Source organism: Pestalotiopsis fici, assembly GCF_000516985.1.
Source record: "Pestalotiopsis fici W106-1 unplaced genomic scaffold PFICI_Scf_6, whole genome shotgun sequence".
In the NCBI taxonomy this organism is placed as follows: Eukaryota; Fungi; Ascomycota; class Sordariomycetes; order Amphisphaeriales; family Sporocadaceae; genus Pestalotiopsis; species Pestalotiopsis fici.
The window spans coordinates 1,358,965-1,380,066 of record NW_006917096.1 but is presented as its reverse complement, the minus strand read 5'-3'; the positions used below and the strand labels follow the sequence as shown (position 1 = coordinate 1,380,066).

Here is a 21,102-nt window from a genome sequence, read left to right as displayed (position 1 = left end):
GGTTAATACAAACAACCAAAGGCGAGTGTAGCCAAGGCTTGATTATGGATCTGCAGTGTCCTCCGTCGCGCCGTGGTCCAACAAATACTTAACCACCACATCATGTCCCTGTTTCCTTGCCAACGATAGCGCCGTTTTGCCGCGACGATTTTTGATATCAACAATGGCACCATGATCGAGTAAACATTTCACAACTTGCACATGCCCTTGTTTTGCTGACAAGTGTAACGCTGTTGTGCGGTCCAATAGGTCATCTCCATGTCTCGCACCATGTGCCAGCAATAATTGCACCATATCTAGATGACCCCGCTCAGCTGAGATGTGCAATGCTGTTTTGCCGTCCCAATCCCTTGCATGGACATTTATGCCATTGTACAGCATAAATTGCATAATATTTAGGTGTCCTCGTTTTGCTGATATGTGTAATGCTGTTTTGCCGTCCGAAGTCCTGGCATGAATGTTCGCACTTCTGCTCTGCAGGAACTTCATCGTAGAAATATGCCCCTTTTCAGCCGCTCGTAGCAGTGGTGTTGCGCCTTGTTCGTCTTGAACCTCAACATGGGCACCGTAGGATATCAAGAACATTACCAAGGCATCATGTCCATTGTGAGCTGCCCAAATTAAGTCCGAGCTTTTTGCAATCAAGTTGGAACTGCCAGCAAGTCCTATTTTGGCATCGGACGCATGATTGGCATTCTGCTGGCTCTGAAATTGAGGAGGAAGAGTAACAGTAGTTGGCGTACGTACTTCCGAGGGGAAAGCAGTGTAATCAACATCTTTCTGAGAGTGAACATCATGTTGGATCTTGGCTTGAGAAGAAGCGGCAGTAGTCCTCACATTTGTCTTACGCCTGGGCTTGACAACAGTGATGCTATCAACCACAAGCTGGGTGACAACCTCATCCCCGTGACTATTGGCGATTTGCAATGCTGAACTGCCGTCCTGTGTCATGGCCAGCACATTGGCGCCACGATCGATCAAGGACTGAACAACAGTCCTGTGACCTTTCTCAATGGCTGAGAGTAATGGCGTGCAGCCATTGCTGCCTTTGTTTTCGATGTTGGCGCCACGATCGAGCAGGAGATTCACGACATGAGCATGACCTGCAGTAGCTGATAGCATCAGGGGTGTCCAGCCAGAGCTATTCCTGGTCTCGATATCGGCGCCTCTATTGAGCAAAGACTTTACAACGTCCTCGTGCCCCTGATAAGCTGCCAAAGAGACCGCTGTCCTGCCATCGCTGTCTCTAGTCTCCAAGTCCTCACCGGGAAAGCCTGCGAGAAGCTTGACAGCTTGTCGATGACCCCGGAGTGCTGCCAATAGTAGCGGTGTGCGGAAGTACTTGTCCTTGCGTCTGTTGCTTGCACCATGTTCAAGCAGATATTGTATGGTACCCAGATGTCCTCGGTAGGCTGCTAATGATAAAGCTGACATACCACCAGGGGTGCTAGCTTGTATGTTGGCTCCAGACTCAAGAAGACATTGCAAGGCCTTCTGACGTCCTTCAGAGGCTGCAACCATCAGAGATGTCATACCGTTGAGATCCATTGCTTCTATTCTAGCTCCAGAATCAATCAGGCACATTATGATATCCTTTCTGTCCCAATAGGCTGCCATGTGAAGTGCTGTGCAGCCGTTCACACTCACATCATAAATGTCAGAGCCGTAGTCCAGGAAACGTTTCACAACTTCCAAGGTTGACGAACTCATTGCTTTAAACAGAAGTTTGTTGCCAAGCTCATCCTTGTCGTTGATGTTGACCCTCTTCTTCTTCAACAGTGTCATGAGAAGATCCAAGGATCTTGCATCCTGGTGATTGAATACCCATTGAACATGCCAAAGCCAGAAAGCTTGAGCATACGCGTGGAATTCGAACTGTACATTCTCTCTGGAGGTGTTTCTTGCACGTATCAGAGTATTCCTCAAGTCGTGTTGATAAGGTAGCCTACGTTTGAACATGCTGAGTGCTACGTGTCGGACAGGCATAGAATGGCGAAAAGCCGATTTGACAATATCTGAAGGCATATCTTGCGCCATGATCTCTGGAATTACCGTCGTAGATATAGCATTTTCAAACGTGTTGTAGTTCAAGTATGTGACTATGACTTCTCCCATTGTCCGATTTGCATCTTCCAATGTCAAAATCGGCTTGTCCACGGGATCAAAGTCTCCAAGAAGATATTGTTTCACACTATGATGTAAGAATCGAACCGTCAAATTCTCTTCATCAATAGTTATCAGGCTTCCACAGAACGATAGAACCGAGAGAATGTTGTTGATCAGTCGAGCTGGATTCCACTCGGTATTGTATGGCACAACACTCAATGCCTCTCGGAGCTGTTCCGTGGTGAGTGGGCGCTGAGCAGCCAAACAAAGCTGGAGTATCAAATCTTGGTACTTCTCTCCTGCGCCTCGATACTTTTGCAAGATTCGCGAGAATGTTTCTGGTAATCCTTTGGGGAGGTCTTCCAGGGCTTCTCGTATTTCTGCATCTGATTGTGCGGTGCAGAGCGATGCAATCTGCAAAATAACCCACAAGAACATACCTTCAGCGCGATGGACCAAGACGTGCTGTATTTCTTGTATGAGGGTTGAATCTCCGATGCAAAGACGGCCCGAGTCTATGCACCTTGCCAGCTCTGCAGTGATGAATGTAGAAATATCGGGGTTCTCTTCAGGAAGTTGAGCAACCCTGACATGAAGCAACATCTGAGCAGACTCCAATGGTCCTTTCAGGTGCACATCTGTTCTGAACGAACAGCAAATATTGAAGGTAAATGATTCTTGCAGTCGCTTCAAGTGTCGCCATATGATCGCTATCTCGTTGTCGGCGCACTCGTCAAGACCATCGAGGACGAGGAAGGCCTTCATAGCCCTTGGAACCACGCGCAAAACGAATTCGAGCAGATCATCGAGATTGGACACACTGTTTCTGTCTATGAATTCATCCGGTAGTCGATCCAAAATTGTGTTGATGAGTTGTCGAGCTATGCTGCCGATGATGGTGCGTGCCCGCAAACTTTCCTGAATGTCGTGACGGCAGAAAAAATATATCACGGCAGTTCCCGCGGATGTTGAACTGAGATTTAGGTCGTCGACCATATTGGCTAGAAGGACTGATTTGCCAAAGCCTAACTTCCCAGTGCATAGAAGTGTGTGAGACTGTGCTTCAGCTTTCCACTCAGAGTATCGATTGAGTTGAGCAAGTATGGTCGAGTTGCCAGACTTTCGAATCTCTTTCCATGTCGTTTGATGATCGTATGTTGAGCAGGCTTGCAGTATGCGGAAACGGGTCTGAAGACGCTTCCGATGCGACTCATGTTGCGAATTTTTCGAAAGCACGCCCAAGGATGCGCTCTGTTCAGTGATTTTCCTCGCAGTCAACAATGTTACCTCATCTTTGATGCAATCTGCCCACAGTTGTAGACTTGTCTCGTGCTCTTTCAAGTCAATGTCGCTCAGAAAGGAGAAAACCGAACCAAGGGTCGTTCTCCGCGATGACTTGTAAAGTTGGCGACATAATTGAACGACGACGATGAAGTATTCGGATAGACTTGACTGCAAGTCTGAAGACCGGGGATACAACAAAGCCATCTGCTCATAGCGAGGAGCTTTTCGGCCAGCTACCATCAAGAGTTTTGAAAGTTTGTCCATGTATGCGGAGAAGGAGACGAGCGCCTGGATACAATCAGTCAAATTACATCAACAACAAGATGGCATGTAAACCTACAAGTAGTGTCAAGCGGAGCAAGGACCAAATTCCACAGGCAATGATGTTTTGTGAGCCACCTATTATGACATCTCCGAGTGCCGCGTATTGCTGAACAGCTTGGAGGATATTTGTCAAGCGCGGGCCGAAACACTGGCCACCACCATTTTGCTGAACAACGCGACGATCAATCTCGGCCGTCAAACGCATCACGTCAGACGGATCTGGAGGCTTGTTGAGGGACTGCGATCGAGAAGATCGGAATGCTGCTTTGTGTTCATCAGAAAGACTGGCTTCGAATTCGGAAACAGACTGCGCAAGACGAATTTCAGGCTTTAGTGTAGTGGCTTTGGCGATCATGGATGAAGACATGATGAACGCGAGACAGTAGTAATCCGCGCGATTCTGTCTGTGCCGCGACTGCTACGCGCATGATGTTTTGATGAATTGGTGCCAATCTTTCTCTGGTGTTTACAAGCGAGTGTTTCGCCCAGAAACCACAGAGTCAACACGGCTGGGCTCTGGTTGTCTTTTTTGGTGCAATAAGTATACGAGTGCGGCATCACTGCATCACCGGCAAGCGCCAAGCCTCGGAGCCACACACGCCCTACGAAACGGGCAGGCAGTTTGTAGCTCACAGCCTCCAAGCCGACGCCCAGTTGCCAGGGTACCTACCGTCTGCAGTGGCTTGGACGTTGCAGTAGCTGAATGCAGCCGCTACACTGAAGTTAAGCAGTGCTGTTGATAATGCAGCCATGAGGCGACAATGGAAAATAACGACTGATGAGCCAAAGTGTGTATGTGAAGGCGCCTTCCACTATTTCTTCTTCTTATAATGCTCGAATCGACACGGTACCTATGTAACGACGTTAGAAGCTAATTTGTAGATAGCTTCACTTCGTAGTCCTCGAGGCTGCGGGCAGGGTGTGCGCTGTCAGGTGCCAGGTGCTTAATGTATGCGCTGCACTAAGTACATGCGTATCAACACCCCCACAGCCACTACGGCATTTCCGCCCTCTTCTTTCCATCACACTTTTCGTAGCTGCCACTCGTGCACTTTGCGAGGCGTAGATTGAGAGATCCACCTTACGGTCATCACTCGTGGCTCTGTATTTCGAATAACACACTCGTTTACTTCTAATTGCTTTCCTATTGTTTCCGCAAGTTCCAGTTACTTACCCACAGGCCTCTGGCCTTGCGTGCGCCTGATTACTGCTGAAGTATGCCTCATGCAAGCCACAAAGTCAATTTGGGAAGTGAGCCTGCTTGAATCGCACGGAGGCTCCCGAATACCTAATCTCATCGGCAGATACTAGGTAGCTAGGTAGGTGTCGTTATTGGCTGATTGCAACTGCGCCTCCCTGCAGCCTCGAGACCTAGGCAAGCTAGGTACCGGTAGGTAGGTATGCAGGAAAATGTGATGCCTAGATGCACTAGCAATACCCGACTCGAGCTCAGAAGTGTGGATTATGGTTCCCGTACTATGTAGGTACACTGGGGTGTGCTTGGGCACACTGATCAACACTATAGGGTTCAGATAGATATCATATTGTCTTGTCTTTCCCCTGGCATTTGTCTTACCGCTCTGCTTTAGCCTCTACGGATGCCCCAATGTCCCTAATAACAGCCTTCCCATCCATAATCTCAAACACAGCCACACTCACTCCAAAGTCTCTTCGTATCCAGTTCCTCAATTCCACTGCCATCAGCGAATCCACACCGTAGTCAGCCAAACCTTTTCCAACGTCGATTTCGTCTATCTCGACTCCCAGGGCCCTTGCCAACTTTTCTTGCAACGCCCCTGCCACCACTTCGGCACGTTCAGCGGCACTCCCCGCCTGGAGGAATCGCTGCGCTGCGTCGTCGCTACTGCTGGTGGGTGAGGTCCCCCCTACCAAGCTGGCCTGCGCGACGTCGAATCCGGCGTACAGGCGGGTGCGCTGGGTCGCAATAATGGTCAAGCAATGCCAATAGGTCAGCTGTCGCGACGGGATTGAGGTCCGCCGCTGCCGTCCGGCGGCGCTGTAGGTCGGCGGACTCGCGGATCACGTCATCGTCGCGCATCCAGCCCAGGTCGAGCGAAACGGAGGCGCGGTGGCCGCTTTCGGTGCGGTGTCGCGCGAGCGCATCCTAGAACGCGCAACCCGCCGCGTAGGTGCCTTGTCCCGGAGAACCGTAAATTCCGACGATGGATGCCAACATGATGAAAAAGTCCAGGTCAGGGAGGAGCTCATGCAAGTTCCAGCTCGTGCTCACCTTGGACTGTATCGTACGCGACCATTGCGGATACGACATTTTCTCAAATACAGAGTCCTGGGGTCATTTTGAGTCAGCACCTGATTTTGCGCAGCAGAGCCGTTGGGGCTGGAGTCACTAACCTGCAGGACCATGGCCGCGTGGATGCAGCCTTTGATCGGTGGCACGGTGCCTGTCGCGCTGGTCAAATCGTTGAGCATCGTAGCGAGTCCGGAGGCCGACGACACGTCGCAGCGTGGTGTCAGCACCCTCACGCCCTTTTCTTAGAGCTCTGCCACGAACTCAATGGCCGACTGGGAGGCAAGACCCGATCGTGAAGGCAGGATCAAGCTTTTTGCACCCCGACCCGCCATCCATCTGATGAGGGGACGACCCAGGCCACCTAGGCCGCCGGCGACAAGATACGATGCATTTTCGTCGAATTGCCAGGTGCACCGACGAGTAATGAACTTCTATCATGTTGTTCGTCGTCCGAAAGGTGGATACGCAGGCCGACGTCTTTAAACTTACGGGTACAATGTCTGTGCCTTCTAATTGACGATAATACGACTCGTGTTTTTGCCGCTTTGCATGTATCGAAATGCCTTTTCTACCTGTGACACTGGGTAAAGATGCAGTGGTGAGTGACAACCTAGAAACTCTGGACTAGTTGCGAGCTCGAGGACCTTGCCCGTCAACCGACGGAGTAGTCGCGGGTTTGCCAGCGTGATGTGAATCAGATCAACCGCGGCAAAGCTGCCCATGGGCAGCGGTGTGTTTGCACCGATATCTGCCTTGCCGATTTCTACAAACCGCCCAAACGATGTGATACATTCCCAGCTGGCACGCAAACCATCTCCTGAAAGGGAATTCAGGACAACGTCAACGCCATATCCATTCGTGACTCGCTTGACACCTTAAGCGAATAAAGTGTTTCGGCTGTAAAAGATGTGATCCTCAGGTATACCAAAGCGATCCATGAGAAGCTGCTTCTTGTCGTCGTATCCGAACGTGGCGAATACTTCGGCCCCAAGCATTTTCGCGACACCAACGGCAAATTGACCAGTCGAACCCGCTGCCGAGTGGATGAGAATCTTTTCGCCTGCTTGCAAACCTGCCACGTTGACGAGCGCGTGGTAGGCAGTCGTGCCTGGATTGATCAGGGCAACTGCCTCGTTTAGCGTCAGCTCTCTTTATGACTGTCTTAGCTGGTGCGCGAGGATACGATCGCATACATCCGGGTATGGCCATGACAACGCGGTCGCCAGGGTGAAGTGAAGTGCAAGCAGACCCAACGCGCGTTACGGTGCCCGCACACTCGACGCCCAGCTCCTCGCGTCCCAGGCGGCCGAGGGGAATGAAAATATCCCGGAAGCTGACTGGCCATGCCTCCGCCTTAACCTCGACCTCGTCAGGCTTTAAAGGAGCTCGGTACTCCATGTCCTCTCTGAATCGAAGCGTATCGAGCAATCCAGGTGCACCAACTTCGAGGGCGAGCCGCGGACCTGATTGCCATGCCTCGTTTTAGAGATGTGGGTGTATGCGAGCTTAGCGTTCCGCATCTAGATCAGCTTCCTGCGTCAAACGCGCAACTCTCTCCATCCTCGAGAACCTTCCACAATGAGGGTTCGTCTACGGCGTGCTGTGGTAGCTTGAAGGACAGCCCGACAATGGCAAAAGGCTCCGATGCCGTAGTAGAACTTTGGGCGTTCAACTTTGTGAAGGAGGACTATGCTCTCGTGCTGCTGTCCCAGTCTGTTGAGAGCTTGCAAGTGCTACCAAGCGAATCATGAACCAAGCGTTGGGACCAGGAATATATCACTGCTACATTATGTACTTCGTACGTGCGTACGTATATACAGATCTTCAGTACCAGTTATCATGACGCAACTACATGAGGCCTATCATTTGAGGTCCGCCCGGCAAGTTGCCCATAGTCATTGTCGAATCCGTGTCGAGATATTTATCCTGGTGACGAATTCCATCTTCTCCCGAGGTAGAAGCCAGACTTGGACAACATTGATCAAAAACCTCTCCACCAGAGATGGCGTGCATATGGCAGGGCTTAGTAGACCGTTGAGGAGCGACCCGCTAGTGGAGCAAATACTGCCGTGTACTGGGTGTACTGTGTAAAACCTGCGTGCATGATATGACCTTGCAAGGATCCTACTGCTGTGCCGCATGGGGCCTAATCCTCTCCCCCGCAAGAAAGATATGTGCACAAGCAGCAGCTCCGCGCCACAAATCATGCTCTGATTTCCCCTTTTGAGATGTACAAACTTTCCATCGGGTTACAGCAAGGATAGCTGCGACCAACGCGCCGCATGCAGGACCAACCGGCACCGTGCTGTCTCCCGCATGGTTCCGCGGCAATATCAGCCTTTGCTGCGAATACGTATCCGTACTTGAACACCCGGCTTGGGGTGCTGGATAAACCGCCGCTCCATTAGCAGCCCCAGACAGTTGGATTCAATGACATGGACTCAATGTCAGACCATGTCAGCTGAGTCGGCACCACCTGGAGCTTTGTGTTTGTTCGGTGCTGAATAATAACCTCACTTTCGCTGTATGAACTTGATTCAAAAGCTCATGCATTCCTCGTTCTCCATCCAATACTAGGTCTATCGAGAACCGTCTCTTTGCCGGTTTTATTGCCCCGCGACGTCCTCCAGCCATGGGGCTTATCGATGCGGCTTTGCCTCTGGCAAAATATGCTGCCTCCATCTTTTTGCCTCTAGTATGGATACCTGATGCTTGAACAGCCTTTTCGCGCCCGGGTAGTTTGCTGATAACGCTCAGATACTCTCCGTCGTTATCTACCGTATTGCCTTCGATCCGTTGCGCAAATTTCCCGGGCCACTTCTCGGGAGGTTTTCCAACGCGTACGGAGCCTACTATGCTGCTCAGAGGAATCTCCATATCGCCACGTATCAGGATTTGAAGAAATACGGCCCCGTCTACAGACAGGGTCCAGATCGACTGGTCTTTAATACACCTACTGCAGTTCAGGGTATGCAACGTCGCTATATTATCGTAATTGAGCCAGAAAAGTGCTTACCCTATAGTTAGAAATATACCTCCACCCTCGGATCACTAAAGCACGCCTTTATTTGCAGACTCAATATGAGACGGAGCACAATGTCTTCGGCACAATGGACCGGCACCGCCACCAACAAAAGCGCAAGATTTATGGGCGGCTCCTGTCGGATCGCGCCCTGCGCTCTTTTGAGCCGGCTATGCACGGCGAAATTGATATTTTCCTGCGTCAGCTTCATACGGCCGGCAACAAACCCGTCGATATGTCGCCTCTTTGCGGCCGTCTCACGACCGACGTTGCCGGCCAGATCGGGTTTGGACAGTCGCTCGGTACACAGACGCAGCCGACGAATCGCGTCCTGCCCAGCATTATGACCAGCCTCCTCGGACTGGCGAACATTTACAGTACGCATTGCATATCCTGTCGCCTTGGTTTCTTATGAGAGCAATCGCTAACCATTAGCAGTGGCGTGGCCCAGTCTCGCCCTTGTGCACAAAATTATTGAGATTTTGCCAGAAAGTAGGAGGAATTTCCATACCTGGCGCAATGCTCTCTTCGGTATTATTAGTAAACGCGTCGATCTGCCTAAGCACGCGAGACGTGATATCTACTCTATTGTCGCAGAGGATTTTGAAGCCGACCAAGAAATACCCCCACGCGAAATGGGTGAGGTCTGGGGCGAGGCTACTTTTATTATTCCCGCAGGTGAGTTGTTTCTATATTGGCCCCCATACAAAAGTCATGGTTTTGAAACAGATATTGACCCTGCTACGACAGGTGGCTTGACTACATCGACTGCGATTAGCGCAATCTTCTTCTACCTCTCCCGCCATCAGGACGTCTACGGGCGCCTGGCCGCCGAGATCCGCGCTGCGTTCCCCGACAGTGCGTCCATCACAAGTGGGCCGGGGCTATCGGGCTGCACTTACTTGCGCGCCGTGATTGACGAGTCGCTGCGCATGGCGCCGTCCACTACCATTACGGCGTGGCGCGAAGAGGACCCCAAGTCCAAGTCGACCGAACCGCCCTTTGTCGTCGACGGGCACATCATCCCCCGCGGCACCTATGTCGGCGTCAACTCGTACTGCCTGATGCACAATGAAGAGTACTTTCCGAAGCCGTGGGCATTCCGGCCCGAGCGCTGGCTGGCCGGCGACGAGGAGGGCTCCGATAGCATGGCCGCCACTATGCGGTCCGCCTTTATCCCCTTTGCGGTGGGCTCGGCGTCATGTCTGGGCAAAAGCATGGCGTATATGGAAATGAGCCTGGTGATAGCCAAGACGCTCTGGTATTTCGATTTCCAAAGGGCCGCGGGCGAGGCCGGGCAGCTGGGTGGTGGTGATCCCCAGTCGAGCAGCCGGCCTCGCGTAGACGAATTCCAATTGTACGATGCTCTGATTGCTGATCACCACGGCCCTAGCTTGATCTTCTCACCTAGGGGCACCTTTTGGAAGGATCTAGTAAAAAACGCTTGAATCTTAGTGATCTTGATTGATATTCCGGAAACATGGCCAGTGTCGACTAGTAGACTAGAACCACCAAGTGTACACTATACCGACCCTCTATGCTCCATAACCTAGGGCTAGGCCACACATTATTCCTTTGAGTGATTTGTAATTTGATAGATACTTGTAAATCTATTGTAATGATGTGCATAACGTTAAAAGCCGAACCATAATTTTGTCCTTAATGGAATCTACACAGTAAATAGGTGGGGGTACATGTCCAGGTTTGAAAATGTAGCACATTGTTATCAGGAAAGAACCACAAACATCCCAATCAATGAGAATCACGCCTCCAATGTGCTCAAAAGGTAAATACTTGGATGAATCATTTTCTCAATCACATATTCTCTTCAAGTCCCAGAATATGCGCCTCTTGGAAGGTTTTGCCTCTGTATTGCCACTGTCCCAATCCTCGCCATTTCCGCTAGTAAATCACTACTGCGCTGCCTGAATTCCACCGCCTTGACGCTCCACTGCCGCATGTGAATGCTCTGAATGAGCTCGGGAACATTTTGCAGCAACATCAAGTCATCCTTGGCCTGACTGGCGACAGGGTTTAGCAAAATATTACAAAACAATGTCAGCATGGCCGTCATTGAATGTGCCAGAATCAGCCTATACACATATTAGCCAGCAGTTATAATAATTGAAGAAATTCAGTGGGGAGGAGGGGGCATCTTACCAAAATGGCTCCCCAACCAAAGCTGGCGCAATCCCACACAGATATACCAGTGTCGAGCGGCCCGCTTCTACCGCCAACGACTGACTCGACGCAATGGCCAGTGTCTCGGCGTCTGTGGGCTGGTAGTACGTGCCGGATGACTTTCGGGGACATCTCTGGGTCGCCTGATGTATGTAGGAAACCAAATGGCGATATTCCAGATTGACCATGATGCATTCCATTCGTAGTATAGGATCCTCAACATCCAGGTCGTGGCTGGCACTGCGTGAGAGGGAGGGGCGGTAGCGCTCAGTGATGGAGAGCCGCCAGGTCTCGAGTTCTTGGTCCAGTTCGCGAATGCACTTGATCAATTCGGCATTGTTCTTTTGGGGTGAGATGTCTGGAGAAAGGTATTTCAGGGCTTTGGATTTGATAATGACCAAGCTGAGATGAAGATTCAGCGACGGCGTCTTGTTTGTCTCGGTGGCCAATCGTTCCCGTGGGTGGGAATTGGTGTCTGGAGGAAGTTCCAGGTTGCATAGGTCATCATCTATAGAAGGAGGGAGATCTGTACGTAGCGCAATTTCCTTGTCCAATAGATACAGCAACCAGAACATCCTCCGAACATAGTGATCGGGCTGAGAGGTGCCGTCTGACGCATGGGCATTCAGAGTCGGCAGCTGAGAGTGAGCTTTAAAAGTGAACATGATTCTGCATGCCATTGTGTGAAAACTCGAAGCGAGCTGTAGGTTGCCTGACCAGAGGTGATATAGAGACTACTCTTGTCAGCCACTGGGTCGATGAAGAATGACAATAATTTCGTACCTGAATAGCGACAGTCTGTAGGGTCGTTACCGAGGCATCGCCAAAGAGTTGCGGCAACAGAAGTCGCACTTTGGCTGAATACTCGGCACTATCCAACAGATTTGAATCCCACTTGCCAAGAGAGAAGACAGTGAGTGAGGTAAAGGACAGAACACAAGCTTTTGCACATTGGATCTGTTGCCAAGAACCTTGCGACTCACCATAGGCAAGACCAAGTGTATGCCAGAACGAAGTGGGCTCTAGCACGGGAAAGACGAGTCCTATCGAGGTCTTGCAAAACATTGAGACATATTCTTCAACGCTCCGCCTCGGAGGGAGTTGTATGTCTGTAGGCTGGCTCGAGACAAGATTGTCTTGCATCCCAGTCTCGTGTGCTTGAGGAGGCTGCGGAAACGAAGGCATCTCGCCGGTTTGTTGTTGAATCCAGCGGATGCCATTCGGGGAGAAGTAGGGCAAGCCACTGTGAGTACATACTTCGCCCAATAATACACCTGCAAAGTAGAAATCCCGTTTGCGTCCCGGAGATGGTGTGTCTAGATTTGCGCTATTCGAACTACCACTGCTAGGAGATACTCCATCTCTGTACAATTGAGACGAGGTAGGCGATGGTCCAGGCGAGTTTAAGAACAAGGGGCTGGGTTGCCCTGTCAACATGGCTAACTCTTTTGTAAGCGATCGCTCAGCATTGTCGCGTCTTCCGGGGGATAATCGGGCGTTCCTGGAAACATATTTTAGCCTCATGACATAAAGATTACAGCGATAAAGATCCATCGTTGTGCATACGACTTGGCAGGGCGGTTCAAGAACATTCGTGCCTGACCGTTAAGGGTGCAATTCAAGCGTTGGTGCTTGCACCAATCGCAGCTCGGAATGCCACCATCGCATTGGATCTTATTCCTGGTCAGTCCTCCCCATTCTCGGTTTCCAAGTACGTTGCAGTCCGACACACCTTGCGGCGATGACATGCGTCACACGAACGCCTTTTCCGGGAGACTGGAGCGGAGGCCATTGATCCAAAACGCTCGCATGTTTGCATGTAACATTGAAGCAGCTGCGGTGTGATACGGAAGATGGATCGCTGAACAGCACGTGGCGTCGCGAAAGAGAAGTGGTACGGCGATGAGTAAGCGGTACTACGGAGAAAGCTTGGGTGCACTAAATATTCCGTCGCTGTGAATAGGTCCCTAATTGGCATAGACTCTCCACAACATCCACTAGCAAGCCCATGTCCATGACAAAATAGTACTATAAAATAGGGCTGTCCCGCTGAGTAAGCGGCTTTCTTACCGCTAGAGTTCATGCCGGACTCAGACAATCCCAGAATCGCGCAGGCAATGTCAGGCTAGAATCTCAATTCTACGAAGAAAAAAACTGTAACTTTACATTGTAACAAACGCAGTCTAATCACAAAGTGATGCAGTTGGTGGATATACTCTCCGTCTTGCTAGATAACAAACATATGAAAGACCTTTTATTGAATCTGTCCATATCTGACTTTATCAATACCCATTGGCTACTACCTCTATTTCACCTTATAAGAATGTTGGCTTTGTCGGTGGCCCCCAGTCCGAACTTCCGTCAAACGAAGATTATAGGAGACATAGGTTACACGACATGACTCAAAGATCGGACTTTCGGCTACTTTGGGCCCCGTTGCTTGAAAAACATGTTGGTCTTGCAGATAGGTTTTTCCCACCAAGTTCGCCCTGTCGCTGTTACTGCTTAGGTATGTTTGGCAAGTCTCGAACACAATTGCAATACGCCAGAGCGCGACGATTAGCCATCGAGGTATAGGATTGCGAGAACTGTCTGTCATATCCCGGAATGCTTACGGCTAAAAAGAAGTCCGAGAGCGGACACGTCTCAAGCCGCTCCTATTTTAAAGCATTGGTCGCGCCATTAACAACGCATTATTGCTACTTTATACATCAGCTTCTTGGAGGGATGAGCAAAAGCGAATACACCGCATGGCTTCGGGCTCAGCGCGAAACAACCGTGAAAGCGAAGGCCCTGGCAATTCAGTCAAACTTTACCAACAACACCCATGTGTCTTCTCCTTACGAGGTCATCACGCACCATGCGTGAGGCCAGGTCAAGTCAGGGGCATTACGTCTGCCTATTACCATAGCACGATACGAGAACGTACCCATGACCTTGAAAGGTGGGACAACTCTATACTGCGATGTATTCGTACCGAACGAGCTTCACGACCTTTCGGTCAAGCCTCAGAAGCAGATGCCTGCTATAGTTGCCTGGTTAGCAACAATGAGACACGAATGAACTTTTTGAGCTAAATTTATGAGAAGGACACCATACGGGAAACAGAACAGCAAGCCGAACATTGATGATTTCCCCTTCCGAGCAGGTGTTTCTGCCGATGATCTTTCTGGCTTGGAGACATCTGCTAAAGCGATCCTGCTCTGCACAATGAACCGGAGAAGTCACCGAGCGACCGAACGGCATTTAGCATCGGGAAAAGCTTTTGCCACACCGCAGGATTGGGAGAAACCATTTACATCAGTGGAAAGCACAAATTGTCGGCTTCAGGATCACCTGGCGATCACCAAGCGAAGCTTCCTTGAGTTTACCTCCAAAAGTAATTGGGTGGGGTGCTATAGCCCCAAGTACGCCATTGCTCGGCGCAGATTCCTGATGCTCATACCCCAGTATCCAAATATGATCCTTACAATGGCACATGCGCTGAATCAGCGGTAAGTACGGACGGATCTCAAGAACTTTTCTATACTCCGTACGGTACTTCCTAAAGAAGTCACTTGGCAAACCGACGAGTCATGCGTATCGCAGCATTGATCAATAAATGAGCGTGCTCCACCTTTGGAGTCATGAAATTATGATATCAAGGTCGCTCTCCGATGTTTTCTTTTTCTTTCTTTTTGATACAGTCCAATCCACAACATTGCCGAGCGCTCCGAATAAGTTGTAATTCTCCGCTTAGCAACTTGAACATGGATTTCTATAAAGATCGAAACTAGACTCTCAGCGAGATGATTCATCCAGAACATCACCTTTGCTCAACCAAGATCCTCCTCCAACAATATCTCGCTTGACACCATGCGCTTCTCTCCCCGGGCCCTCCTCGCTGCAGCAGACAGCATCCTGGCCTATCAGTAACCTACCAACGATACACGTGGCTTCCAATTCAAACCAGACAGCGATGACAGCTATGTCAATGTAAGAGCTCCTGGTTCCATATGAATCGATCATTTGGCTCTGACTCTTCTCGAATTAGCCAAATATCCCAGCACTGATCAATCAAACGATCTCACAATACGATGTGAGCACGGGCTCGTCCTATTGGGCAAGCTCCTTTGTGACGAGTGACGAGGGTCAGAAGTTCCTCGCTATATCACACATTTTGACCACTGAGGCGCCCGATCCTGTCTGTCGGTCTTCCGTTTTGGACTTGCAGACCAACGAATACTGGGTTGATTTGACCTATTGCCACGCAGCGAACGAAAATGCTTTTGATACATCCATCCCTCTCGATTTGGACTATGGAACGTATGGGTTTCGATCGACGTCGGCCGATAGTATCTCGGAGATGAGTACTTTTGCGGAAACCAACGCATCATTTGCCTTTAACATTAGCTGGAAAGCGACATCACAAACTCTATTGAATGGCGGCAGCGGCATCATCGCCTTTGGAGCCGGCCCGGCCAACGCAACCGAGTGGGGTCTACCAGCCTGCCAGAGCTCGGGTACTCTGACACTAAACGGCACGACCCATGTCATCGATGCTGACAATTCCTTCACCTGGTTCGATCGGCAGGTGTCATTTGGAGCTCCCAAGAACTGGACATGGTTCGAGTTGAATTTTCCTGGCTCTGCCATCAAAGCCAGCGTCTGGGCGTACGATCTAGGCGTCACCGGCCAGTCACCGTACCAGTTCGCCACGGTGCGCGTTGGACACTCGATGCAGGTTCTGGCCTATACTTGGACACCCAACATGAAGAATACCTGGGTATCTCCCAAATCTGGCTTGGTGTATCCCTTGGAATGGACCTTGGATTTTGAAAATGGAGATTACCTGGACGTCCAATCAATTCGTCCCGATCAGGAGATGTATGGATCAAATGCTCTTGTCGATTCGGCGTACGAGGGTTTCATTACTGTAAGAGGACGCTTTCAAGGGCAAGAGAGTGGATTTGGTGTCGTTGAGATGGTTACTGCCTACCAGTAGAATCTCTATTCTTCTTTCCTTTTATTCGATTTTAACCCCTCAACTCTTTCTCTTCTTTCACCACTGCCTCCGATCCTGGTAGTATTTATTGAACCTGACGCTATTCCCAGTGCCCATTGCAAGCTCACTGGAATCGCGATTCAGTATACCACAAAAGTACCCTGCCGCCGGTCTACCAACGCACGTTGAACTGGCAATACCGTGTGGCTTGGATGTTTGCGAAAGCCAGATCATGTATAGTTCTTGAATCATATTAATTGTCTCTGTACCAACAGTCTTGGATATGGTGGGGAAGCGAACAGAATTACGAAAGTTCGTCCTCGCTCTCTCTATTCCTTGCCGGCGCAGGCTTTTCACGTTCACGAAACGGACCTGCCGTGACCCAAACTCCAAATCTTTTTCTGCCACCTGCCGCCGGTGCCGACCCGTCAGGAGGTCCCATTCCCAACCAGACCCGGCAATCCTCACCTAACATGAGTTTCAGGTCCGCCGTTGTCCTCGCTTCTTCGTCATTATCCTTGTACATGGCCTCGAGTAGGTCGCCTCCTGCCAGCAAGGCGAGAACACTTGCTATGCTTGTGGGGGCTCTAGGCAACACTGGCTTCTTATGCGCCAAAGCCCACCCCAAGAGGAACAAGACCATTGTAAGTGCAAGTAGTCCCTCTAGGATTCGAGTAGCCTTCTTATCTTGGATTAGCCGGAGTCGATCGTTCTCGTAAATGACCGTTGCATCGAACGTGTGCGGCTCAAACATGGAGTCGCTGAGAAGTGCAACAGGCACGAAGCTACCTTCTGAGTCCGGGAAATTTAATGCACTGAGGTTCGTGATCCGGCCAATGCCATCTAATGCATGGGCTGCTATGATGCTGTGCTGGAAGAGGATGGCGTCTTTCACGGCGTTTTCCTGGAGTATGTCTCCAATAGATGCCATCAAGGTTGCATATCTGGACGTGACCAGCTGACCAAAGAAGCCGTCAAACGAACAGTTTTTGGGGGTAGCTGGGGAGTTAAGATACAGCATTTGGTAGAGTTCATGAAGCGGTATGTCGAACACGCTGGTGGTGACACCTGAAACACACTTTGAAAAGGTCGTGCTATCATCTGGCAATCTTATCGTGCTATTCCATATGCTGCTTGCATTCAAGGGTTGCACAGGTCGGGCGAGATCCAATGTCGAATTGGAGCCGGCAAAGTTCATTTCAACAGAAACTACCTCGCCCATCGTTTGATTGCAACTGAGCACCGAAGTAGAGCTATAATCAGGGTTATTAAGCGAGTGACGTCCCCAAATAAATAAATAAGAGCTGCATCTTTGCTGAGCTGCCCCGAATTGTCCATCTGCAAATATCGGCATTGGGAATGTTGCGGTGTAGTTTCTCCTCACATCAGGGGCCGGCTGCAGCGAGTCTCCGGAACCATTGACCGTCCAATCCTTCCTCCAGGGACAGTCATGAAGTCTTTCGCCTCTGACAGTAACTGCGATGAAGTCCACTATCTGTGCAGCTCCATAAGTTCGCAAAGTATTGCCATCATTTATGATTACTTGCTGGAGTCTAGTGGTTTCGATGTCGGCAGCGGAATACAGATGACAATTTGATAGACTAGGTCGCAAAGCTTGTATGGTCGCCGTTATATTGAAGTCTTTGTTATTGAAATCGTATTGAATGCTGTCCAATGCCGCCTTATCAAGAGATAGTTCAGGGAACACAAGGTTCTCGTAGCTTGTTGCCGGATAAGACTGATTACCTATGAGAATTGGGGACGAGTCCGGGAAAGAAGCCCTGTTGTCACACCACTGGCCTGAAGTCACGAAACGACTCGTCGACTCAATTTGTAACTCTGAGGTTGAAGGGACAGGCAATTCGTGAAATAGAGAAGCTGAGGCGATTGTGAGCCACGCTGCAACAAGAGTGGTTGTGGTAGTTGCCAATGCACCGAAACTCCTTGACCACCACTCTTGTTTAAGGATGGCCGGCCAGGATGGCCGTAACAAGTCCAGATCAATAATGTCGAGGTCTGCGGTCTGAGTCAGGAAAGCGAAAGGTTCCATCATCCTGGTCTGAAAGTCCACCGAAGATATTGCCATGGATAATAGGGTAAGTACAACAGCAGGGCCGGTAGTCCAGGCATAATGAAGATATGAGTCGTTCTCAATATCTCCGATTCCGTTCATTCGTTCACTTTGACTAAGTGCTGTCTCCAGTGTTGCAATAAGAAGAGCCATGTATAGTAAAATTCCTATGCGACTGACTGAGCGTAGACCCCAGCTTTTTATAAGCCTTGGACAGCTGGCCGGGTCAAAGCCCGGTACTGTATGGCCGGGTCGGTTGATTTCGAGTTTGAGCTGTTTCAGGTCAGTGCCTCCAAGCTCACGAGGGAAGCTCAATAGCCATGCCATGCCAGAAAGCATTCCGACACTCCATGGACTTCCGATCCGACAGGAAAACCCACAACTTTTTGGTATTTGAATCCCGAATCCAACTAGAATGATGAGACATATTGATAAGGAACCTATAAGGAAGTGGCATGCCAAGTCTTGAACAACCAAACGATTGCTCACAATAGTTCCGGTACCAAACGTTCCTATATTTGCTGGATTGAACATCGTATCATGCCAGTAGAAAACAGCGAATCTCTGGTGCAACTCGTTCCAAGCATTATACAAGTCGGCTATGTCCCAGGAAGACATTGAGGAGCAATTTCCATCACAGGCCTGCAATTGATCTGGAAACGGATTTGTTTTATTCTTGGTTTCAACATCTAAGGTGATGCTTTTCATTGACTGGATAATTGTCCATGGATGAAAATTTGGTAGAGTTCTTGGGGGTCCCGTATCTTCCACTGATGTGATTTGGCGGGTGTTGTTACGTGTTTGAACCCGGACAGTGGTGAAGTTATATGTACCAGCACATACAAGGGTAGTAGCGCGTACTCGTGTGGCTTGATATGTGTAGTTCATACCTTGATGGACCTGGCCACCCACGTCTTCGGATACGTTCCTTTTGCTGCTGACAATGTACTCGATCGTGCTGAATGACACTATCAGGCGTTTATGGTCCCGGTCCATGTCGGAGGAATTGCAGTTGCCCGGCACAAATCCCTCTGCCAGTGAGATGGTCCACCACTGAGCGATATTCGTGCCGTTCTGAGTTCCTAGAGCGTCGTACCGTAGAATTTCAGGGAGCTCACAATCTCCAATCTGGAACTTCAGGTAACTGGGTTCTATTACCTCTACAGCGTTATTGCCATTCGTTGTGTGAGAGTCATTGAGGAAGAGAAGACTTCCCAATGACATAAGCGTCATATTGCCTGGCTCACAGCTGAGCCCGTACGTTAATGCGTCTACCAGGACTTCTGACGTAGCAATCCCATGCGAGAAGGTCGAAAAGGTCTGATAAGCCCAACGGTCGGTGCAGCCATCTGGAAAGCTGCTTTCTCCCGTCAAAGTGTGAAACATTCTTGAGTGGGCGAGATTATTAGTGTCATGGAGATTTATTGATCCAGAATCTGTAAATTTGCTCGTCAAAATGAAAGGGATTTGCTGATTCTCTGCTTCAATGCGAGACACGGCGAGGAGTCCGGCAGATATAACGGTTTGACATTGCAGCAGAACGAGTATGATGGAACTGCCAAGAGCGGCAAAGTGGCGATTGTAAGTAGCATGGAGAGGCACTTTGATAGAAAGCATATCGATATAATCCAACAGTAAAGCGCTGCTTTGTTTGTGCAAAGGTTGGTAGCCAGATGATTTCATGATGTCGTTCCAGGGAGCTGTGACCCTGACATCATAATCGACAAGCCCCCAGAGACTTGTAGTCAATGTAAGAACAGCAACAGGCGTGTATCTCCAGAGATACTGTAACTCGTTTGTACTCGGGAATAATCCTTGGTTGTGCTCCGAAATCGTGTACAAAGCCGCAAGAGCCCCTATCAGAGCCACAAACCACGCGGAAAAGGCAATGATAATCAAAGGCCGGGTATGTAAAGGCCGCCAGATAGAGACATCCTTCATGGTGGTGTCCGAGCGCGAATCAGACCTGCCTTCATCTTCATGAGGACCCGAGACAGCTCTCTCAGTTGTTGACAGTAGACTTTCTTCCTCCCTTTCTTGAGATTGCGGGAATGCGAGGCTCTGAGCAGCCTGATCCACCTGAACGTCTGCAAGTAGGCTAATATGTGGGCTCGGAGGGCGGACCGCGTGATTCTCGACCGCCGGACTGATCATCTTGCGTCGAGGTTACTCCAATGCTAGGTTCGTCGTTCGATTTCTGAGTTTCATGTGATCGAGTCTTGCGTGTTCTGGAACAGAAACAAGATGGTTCATCCTGCTGGAAGAAGTGTGAGTTTGGCTAGCATTAAGGAGAAGAATGCTGACAGCACCCATTAAATGCCAAGACCAATATATTCATCACACAGCCTGACCAGTATATTGATGACTGAGGATGCATGGAGAAGTAGGCTGCATGTATGAGCAAGCCTCACTGGCGAAGCAGTGGCAGTTGTGTCCCGTGCATATGCGGAGTCTTGCAAATTGATTGGATTTCGTGATTCAGAGCTCCAAAAAAGCTGCAAAAAGTCTGCGGCAAAGCCTCCAAGGTGCATTTTCCGACCCCTTACGTAGAGCTACGATGGTTGCAGCTTGCTACCTACCGAACGACAGCCTTGCAAGTTGGTGCAGACCCATAGGCCGATAGTCTTGGGGGCATGTTGTGTCACATGCACAGGAACATTTGTTCACAATGGTCATGAACCTTCTTCCGCCACGGCGCAGTGTTGTCATCAGATCAACTACCAGGATGCCTACTTTGGTTGCATACCAACATACCTATCTGTTGCCAGTGGCGCACGCGGCTTGGGCGGTGGCTCAGATAGCCCCCAATTATTCACATTGTCAACCGGTGAGGGACTTGAATTATAATGATAAGGTGA

General features: G+C 49.9%; 7 protein-coding genes across 7 annotated transcripts; 2 read left to right on the top strand and 5 right to left on the bottom strand.

The window, feature by feature from the left end:
* Nucleotides 1-42: 42 nt before the first annotated feature.
* PFICI_08883 (uncharacterized protein) lies at nucleotides 43-4,081 on the bottom strand (the record flags this gene model as incomplete). The annotated part of the gene is made up of 2 exons (XM_007837464.1): nucleotides 43-3,678; nucleotides 3,731-4,081. 2 exons carry the CDS (start codon nucleotides 4,079-4,081, stop codon nucleotides 43-45), a joined length of 3,987 nt encoding a protein of 1,328 aa, XP_007835655.1.
* A 1,109-nt stretch (nucleotides 4,082-5,190) lies between these two features.
* Nucleotides 5,191-5,838, bottom strand: PFICI_08882 (uncharacterized protein; the record flags this gene model as incomplete). The annotated part of the gene is made up of 3 exons (XM_007837463.1): nucleotides 5,191-5,233; nucleotides 5,291-5,731; nucleotides 5,759-5,838. The coding sequence occupies 3 exons, from the start codon at nucleotides 5,836-5,838 to the stop codon at nucleotides 5,191-5,193; spliced, it is 564 nt and encodes a 187-aa protein (XP_007835654.1).
* Nucleotide 5,839: 1 nt separating this feature from the next.
* Nucleotides 5,840-7,384, bottom strand: PFICI_08881 (uncharacterized protein; the record flags this gene model as incomplete). The annotated part of the gene is made up of 7 exons (XM_007837462.1): nucleotides 5,840-6,007; nucleotides 6,097-6,227; nucleotides 6,312-6,417; nucleotides 6,476-6,558; nucleotides 6,597-6,860; nucleotides 6,912-7,112; nucleotides 7,180-7,384. The coding sequence occupies 7 exons, from the start codon at nucleotides 7,382-7,384 to the stop codon at nucleotides 5,840-5,842; spliced, it is 1,158 nt and encodes a 385-aa protein (XP_007835653.1).
* Nucleotides 7,385-8,618: 1,234 nt separating this feature from the next.
* PFICI_08880 (uncharacterized protein) lies at nucleotides 8,619-10,456 on the top strand (the record flags this gene model as incomplete). Its single annotated transcript, XM_007837461.1, has 5 exons — nucleotides 8,619-8,681; nucleotides 8,744-8,954; nucleotides 9,014-9,385; nucleotides 9,447-9,686; nucleotides 9,759-10,456. The coding sequence occupies 5 exons, from the start codon at nucleotides 8,619-8,621 to the stop codon at nucleotides 10,454-10,456; spliced, it is 1,584 nt and encodes a 527-aa protein (XP_007835652.1).
* Nucleotides 10,457-10,836: 380 nt separating this feature from the next.
* On the bottom strand, nucleotides 10,837-12,626 carry PFICI_08879 (uncharacterized protein; the record flags this gene model as incomplete). Its single annotated transcript, XM_007837460.1, has 3 exons — nucleotides 10,837-11,101; nucleotides 11,169-11,923; nucleotides 11,973-12,626. 3 exons carry the CDS (start codon nucleotides 12,624-12,626, stop codon nucleotides 10,837-10,839), a joined length of 1,674 nt encoding a protein of 557 aa, XP_007835651.1.
* Nucleotides 12,627-14,120: 1,494 nt separating this feature from the next.
* On the top strand, nucleotides 14,121-16,173 carry PFICI_08878 (uncharacterized protein; the record flags this gene model as incomplete). The annotated part of the gene is made up of 4 exons (XM_007837459.1): nucleotides 14,121-14,227; nucleotides 14,279-14,683; nucleotides 15,146-15,164; nucleotides 15,223-16,173. 4 exons carry the CDS (start codon nucleotides 14,121-14,123, stop codon nucleotides 16,171-16,173), a joined length of 1,482 nt encoding a protein of 493 aa, XP_007835650.1.
* A 304-nt stretch (nucleotides 16,174-16,477) lies between these two features.
* Nucleotides 16,478-20,398, bottom strand: PFICI_08877 (uncharacterized protein; the record flags this gene model as incomplete). Its single annotated transcript, XM_007837458.1, has 1 exon — nucleotides 16,478-20,398. The coding sequence occupies one exon, from the start codon at nucleotides 20,396-20,398 to the stop codon at nucleotides 16,478-16,480; it is 3,921 nt and encodes a 1,306-aa protein (XP_007835649.1).
* Nucleotides 20,399-21,102: the final 704 nt, after the last annotated feature.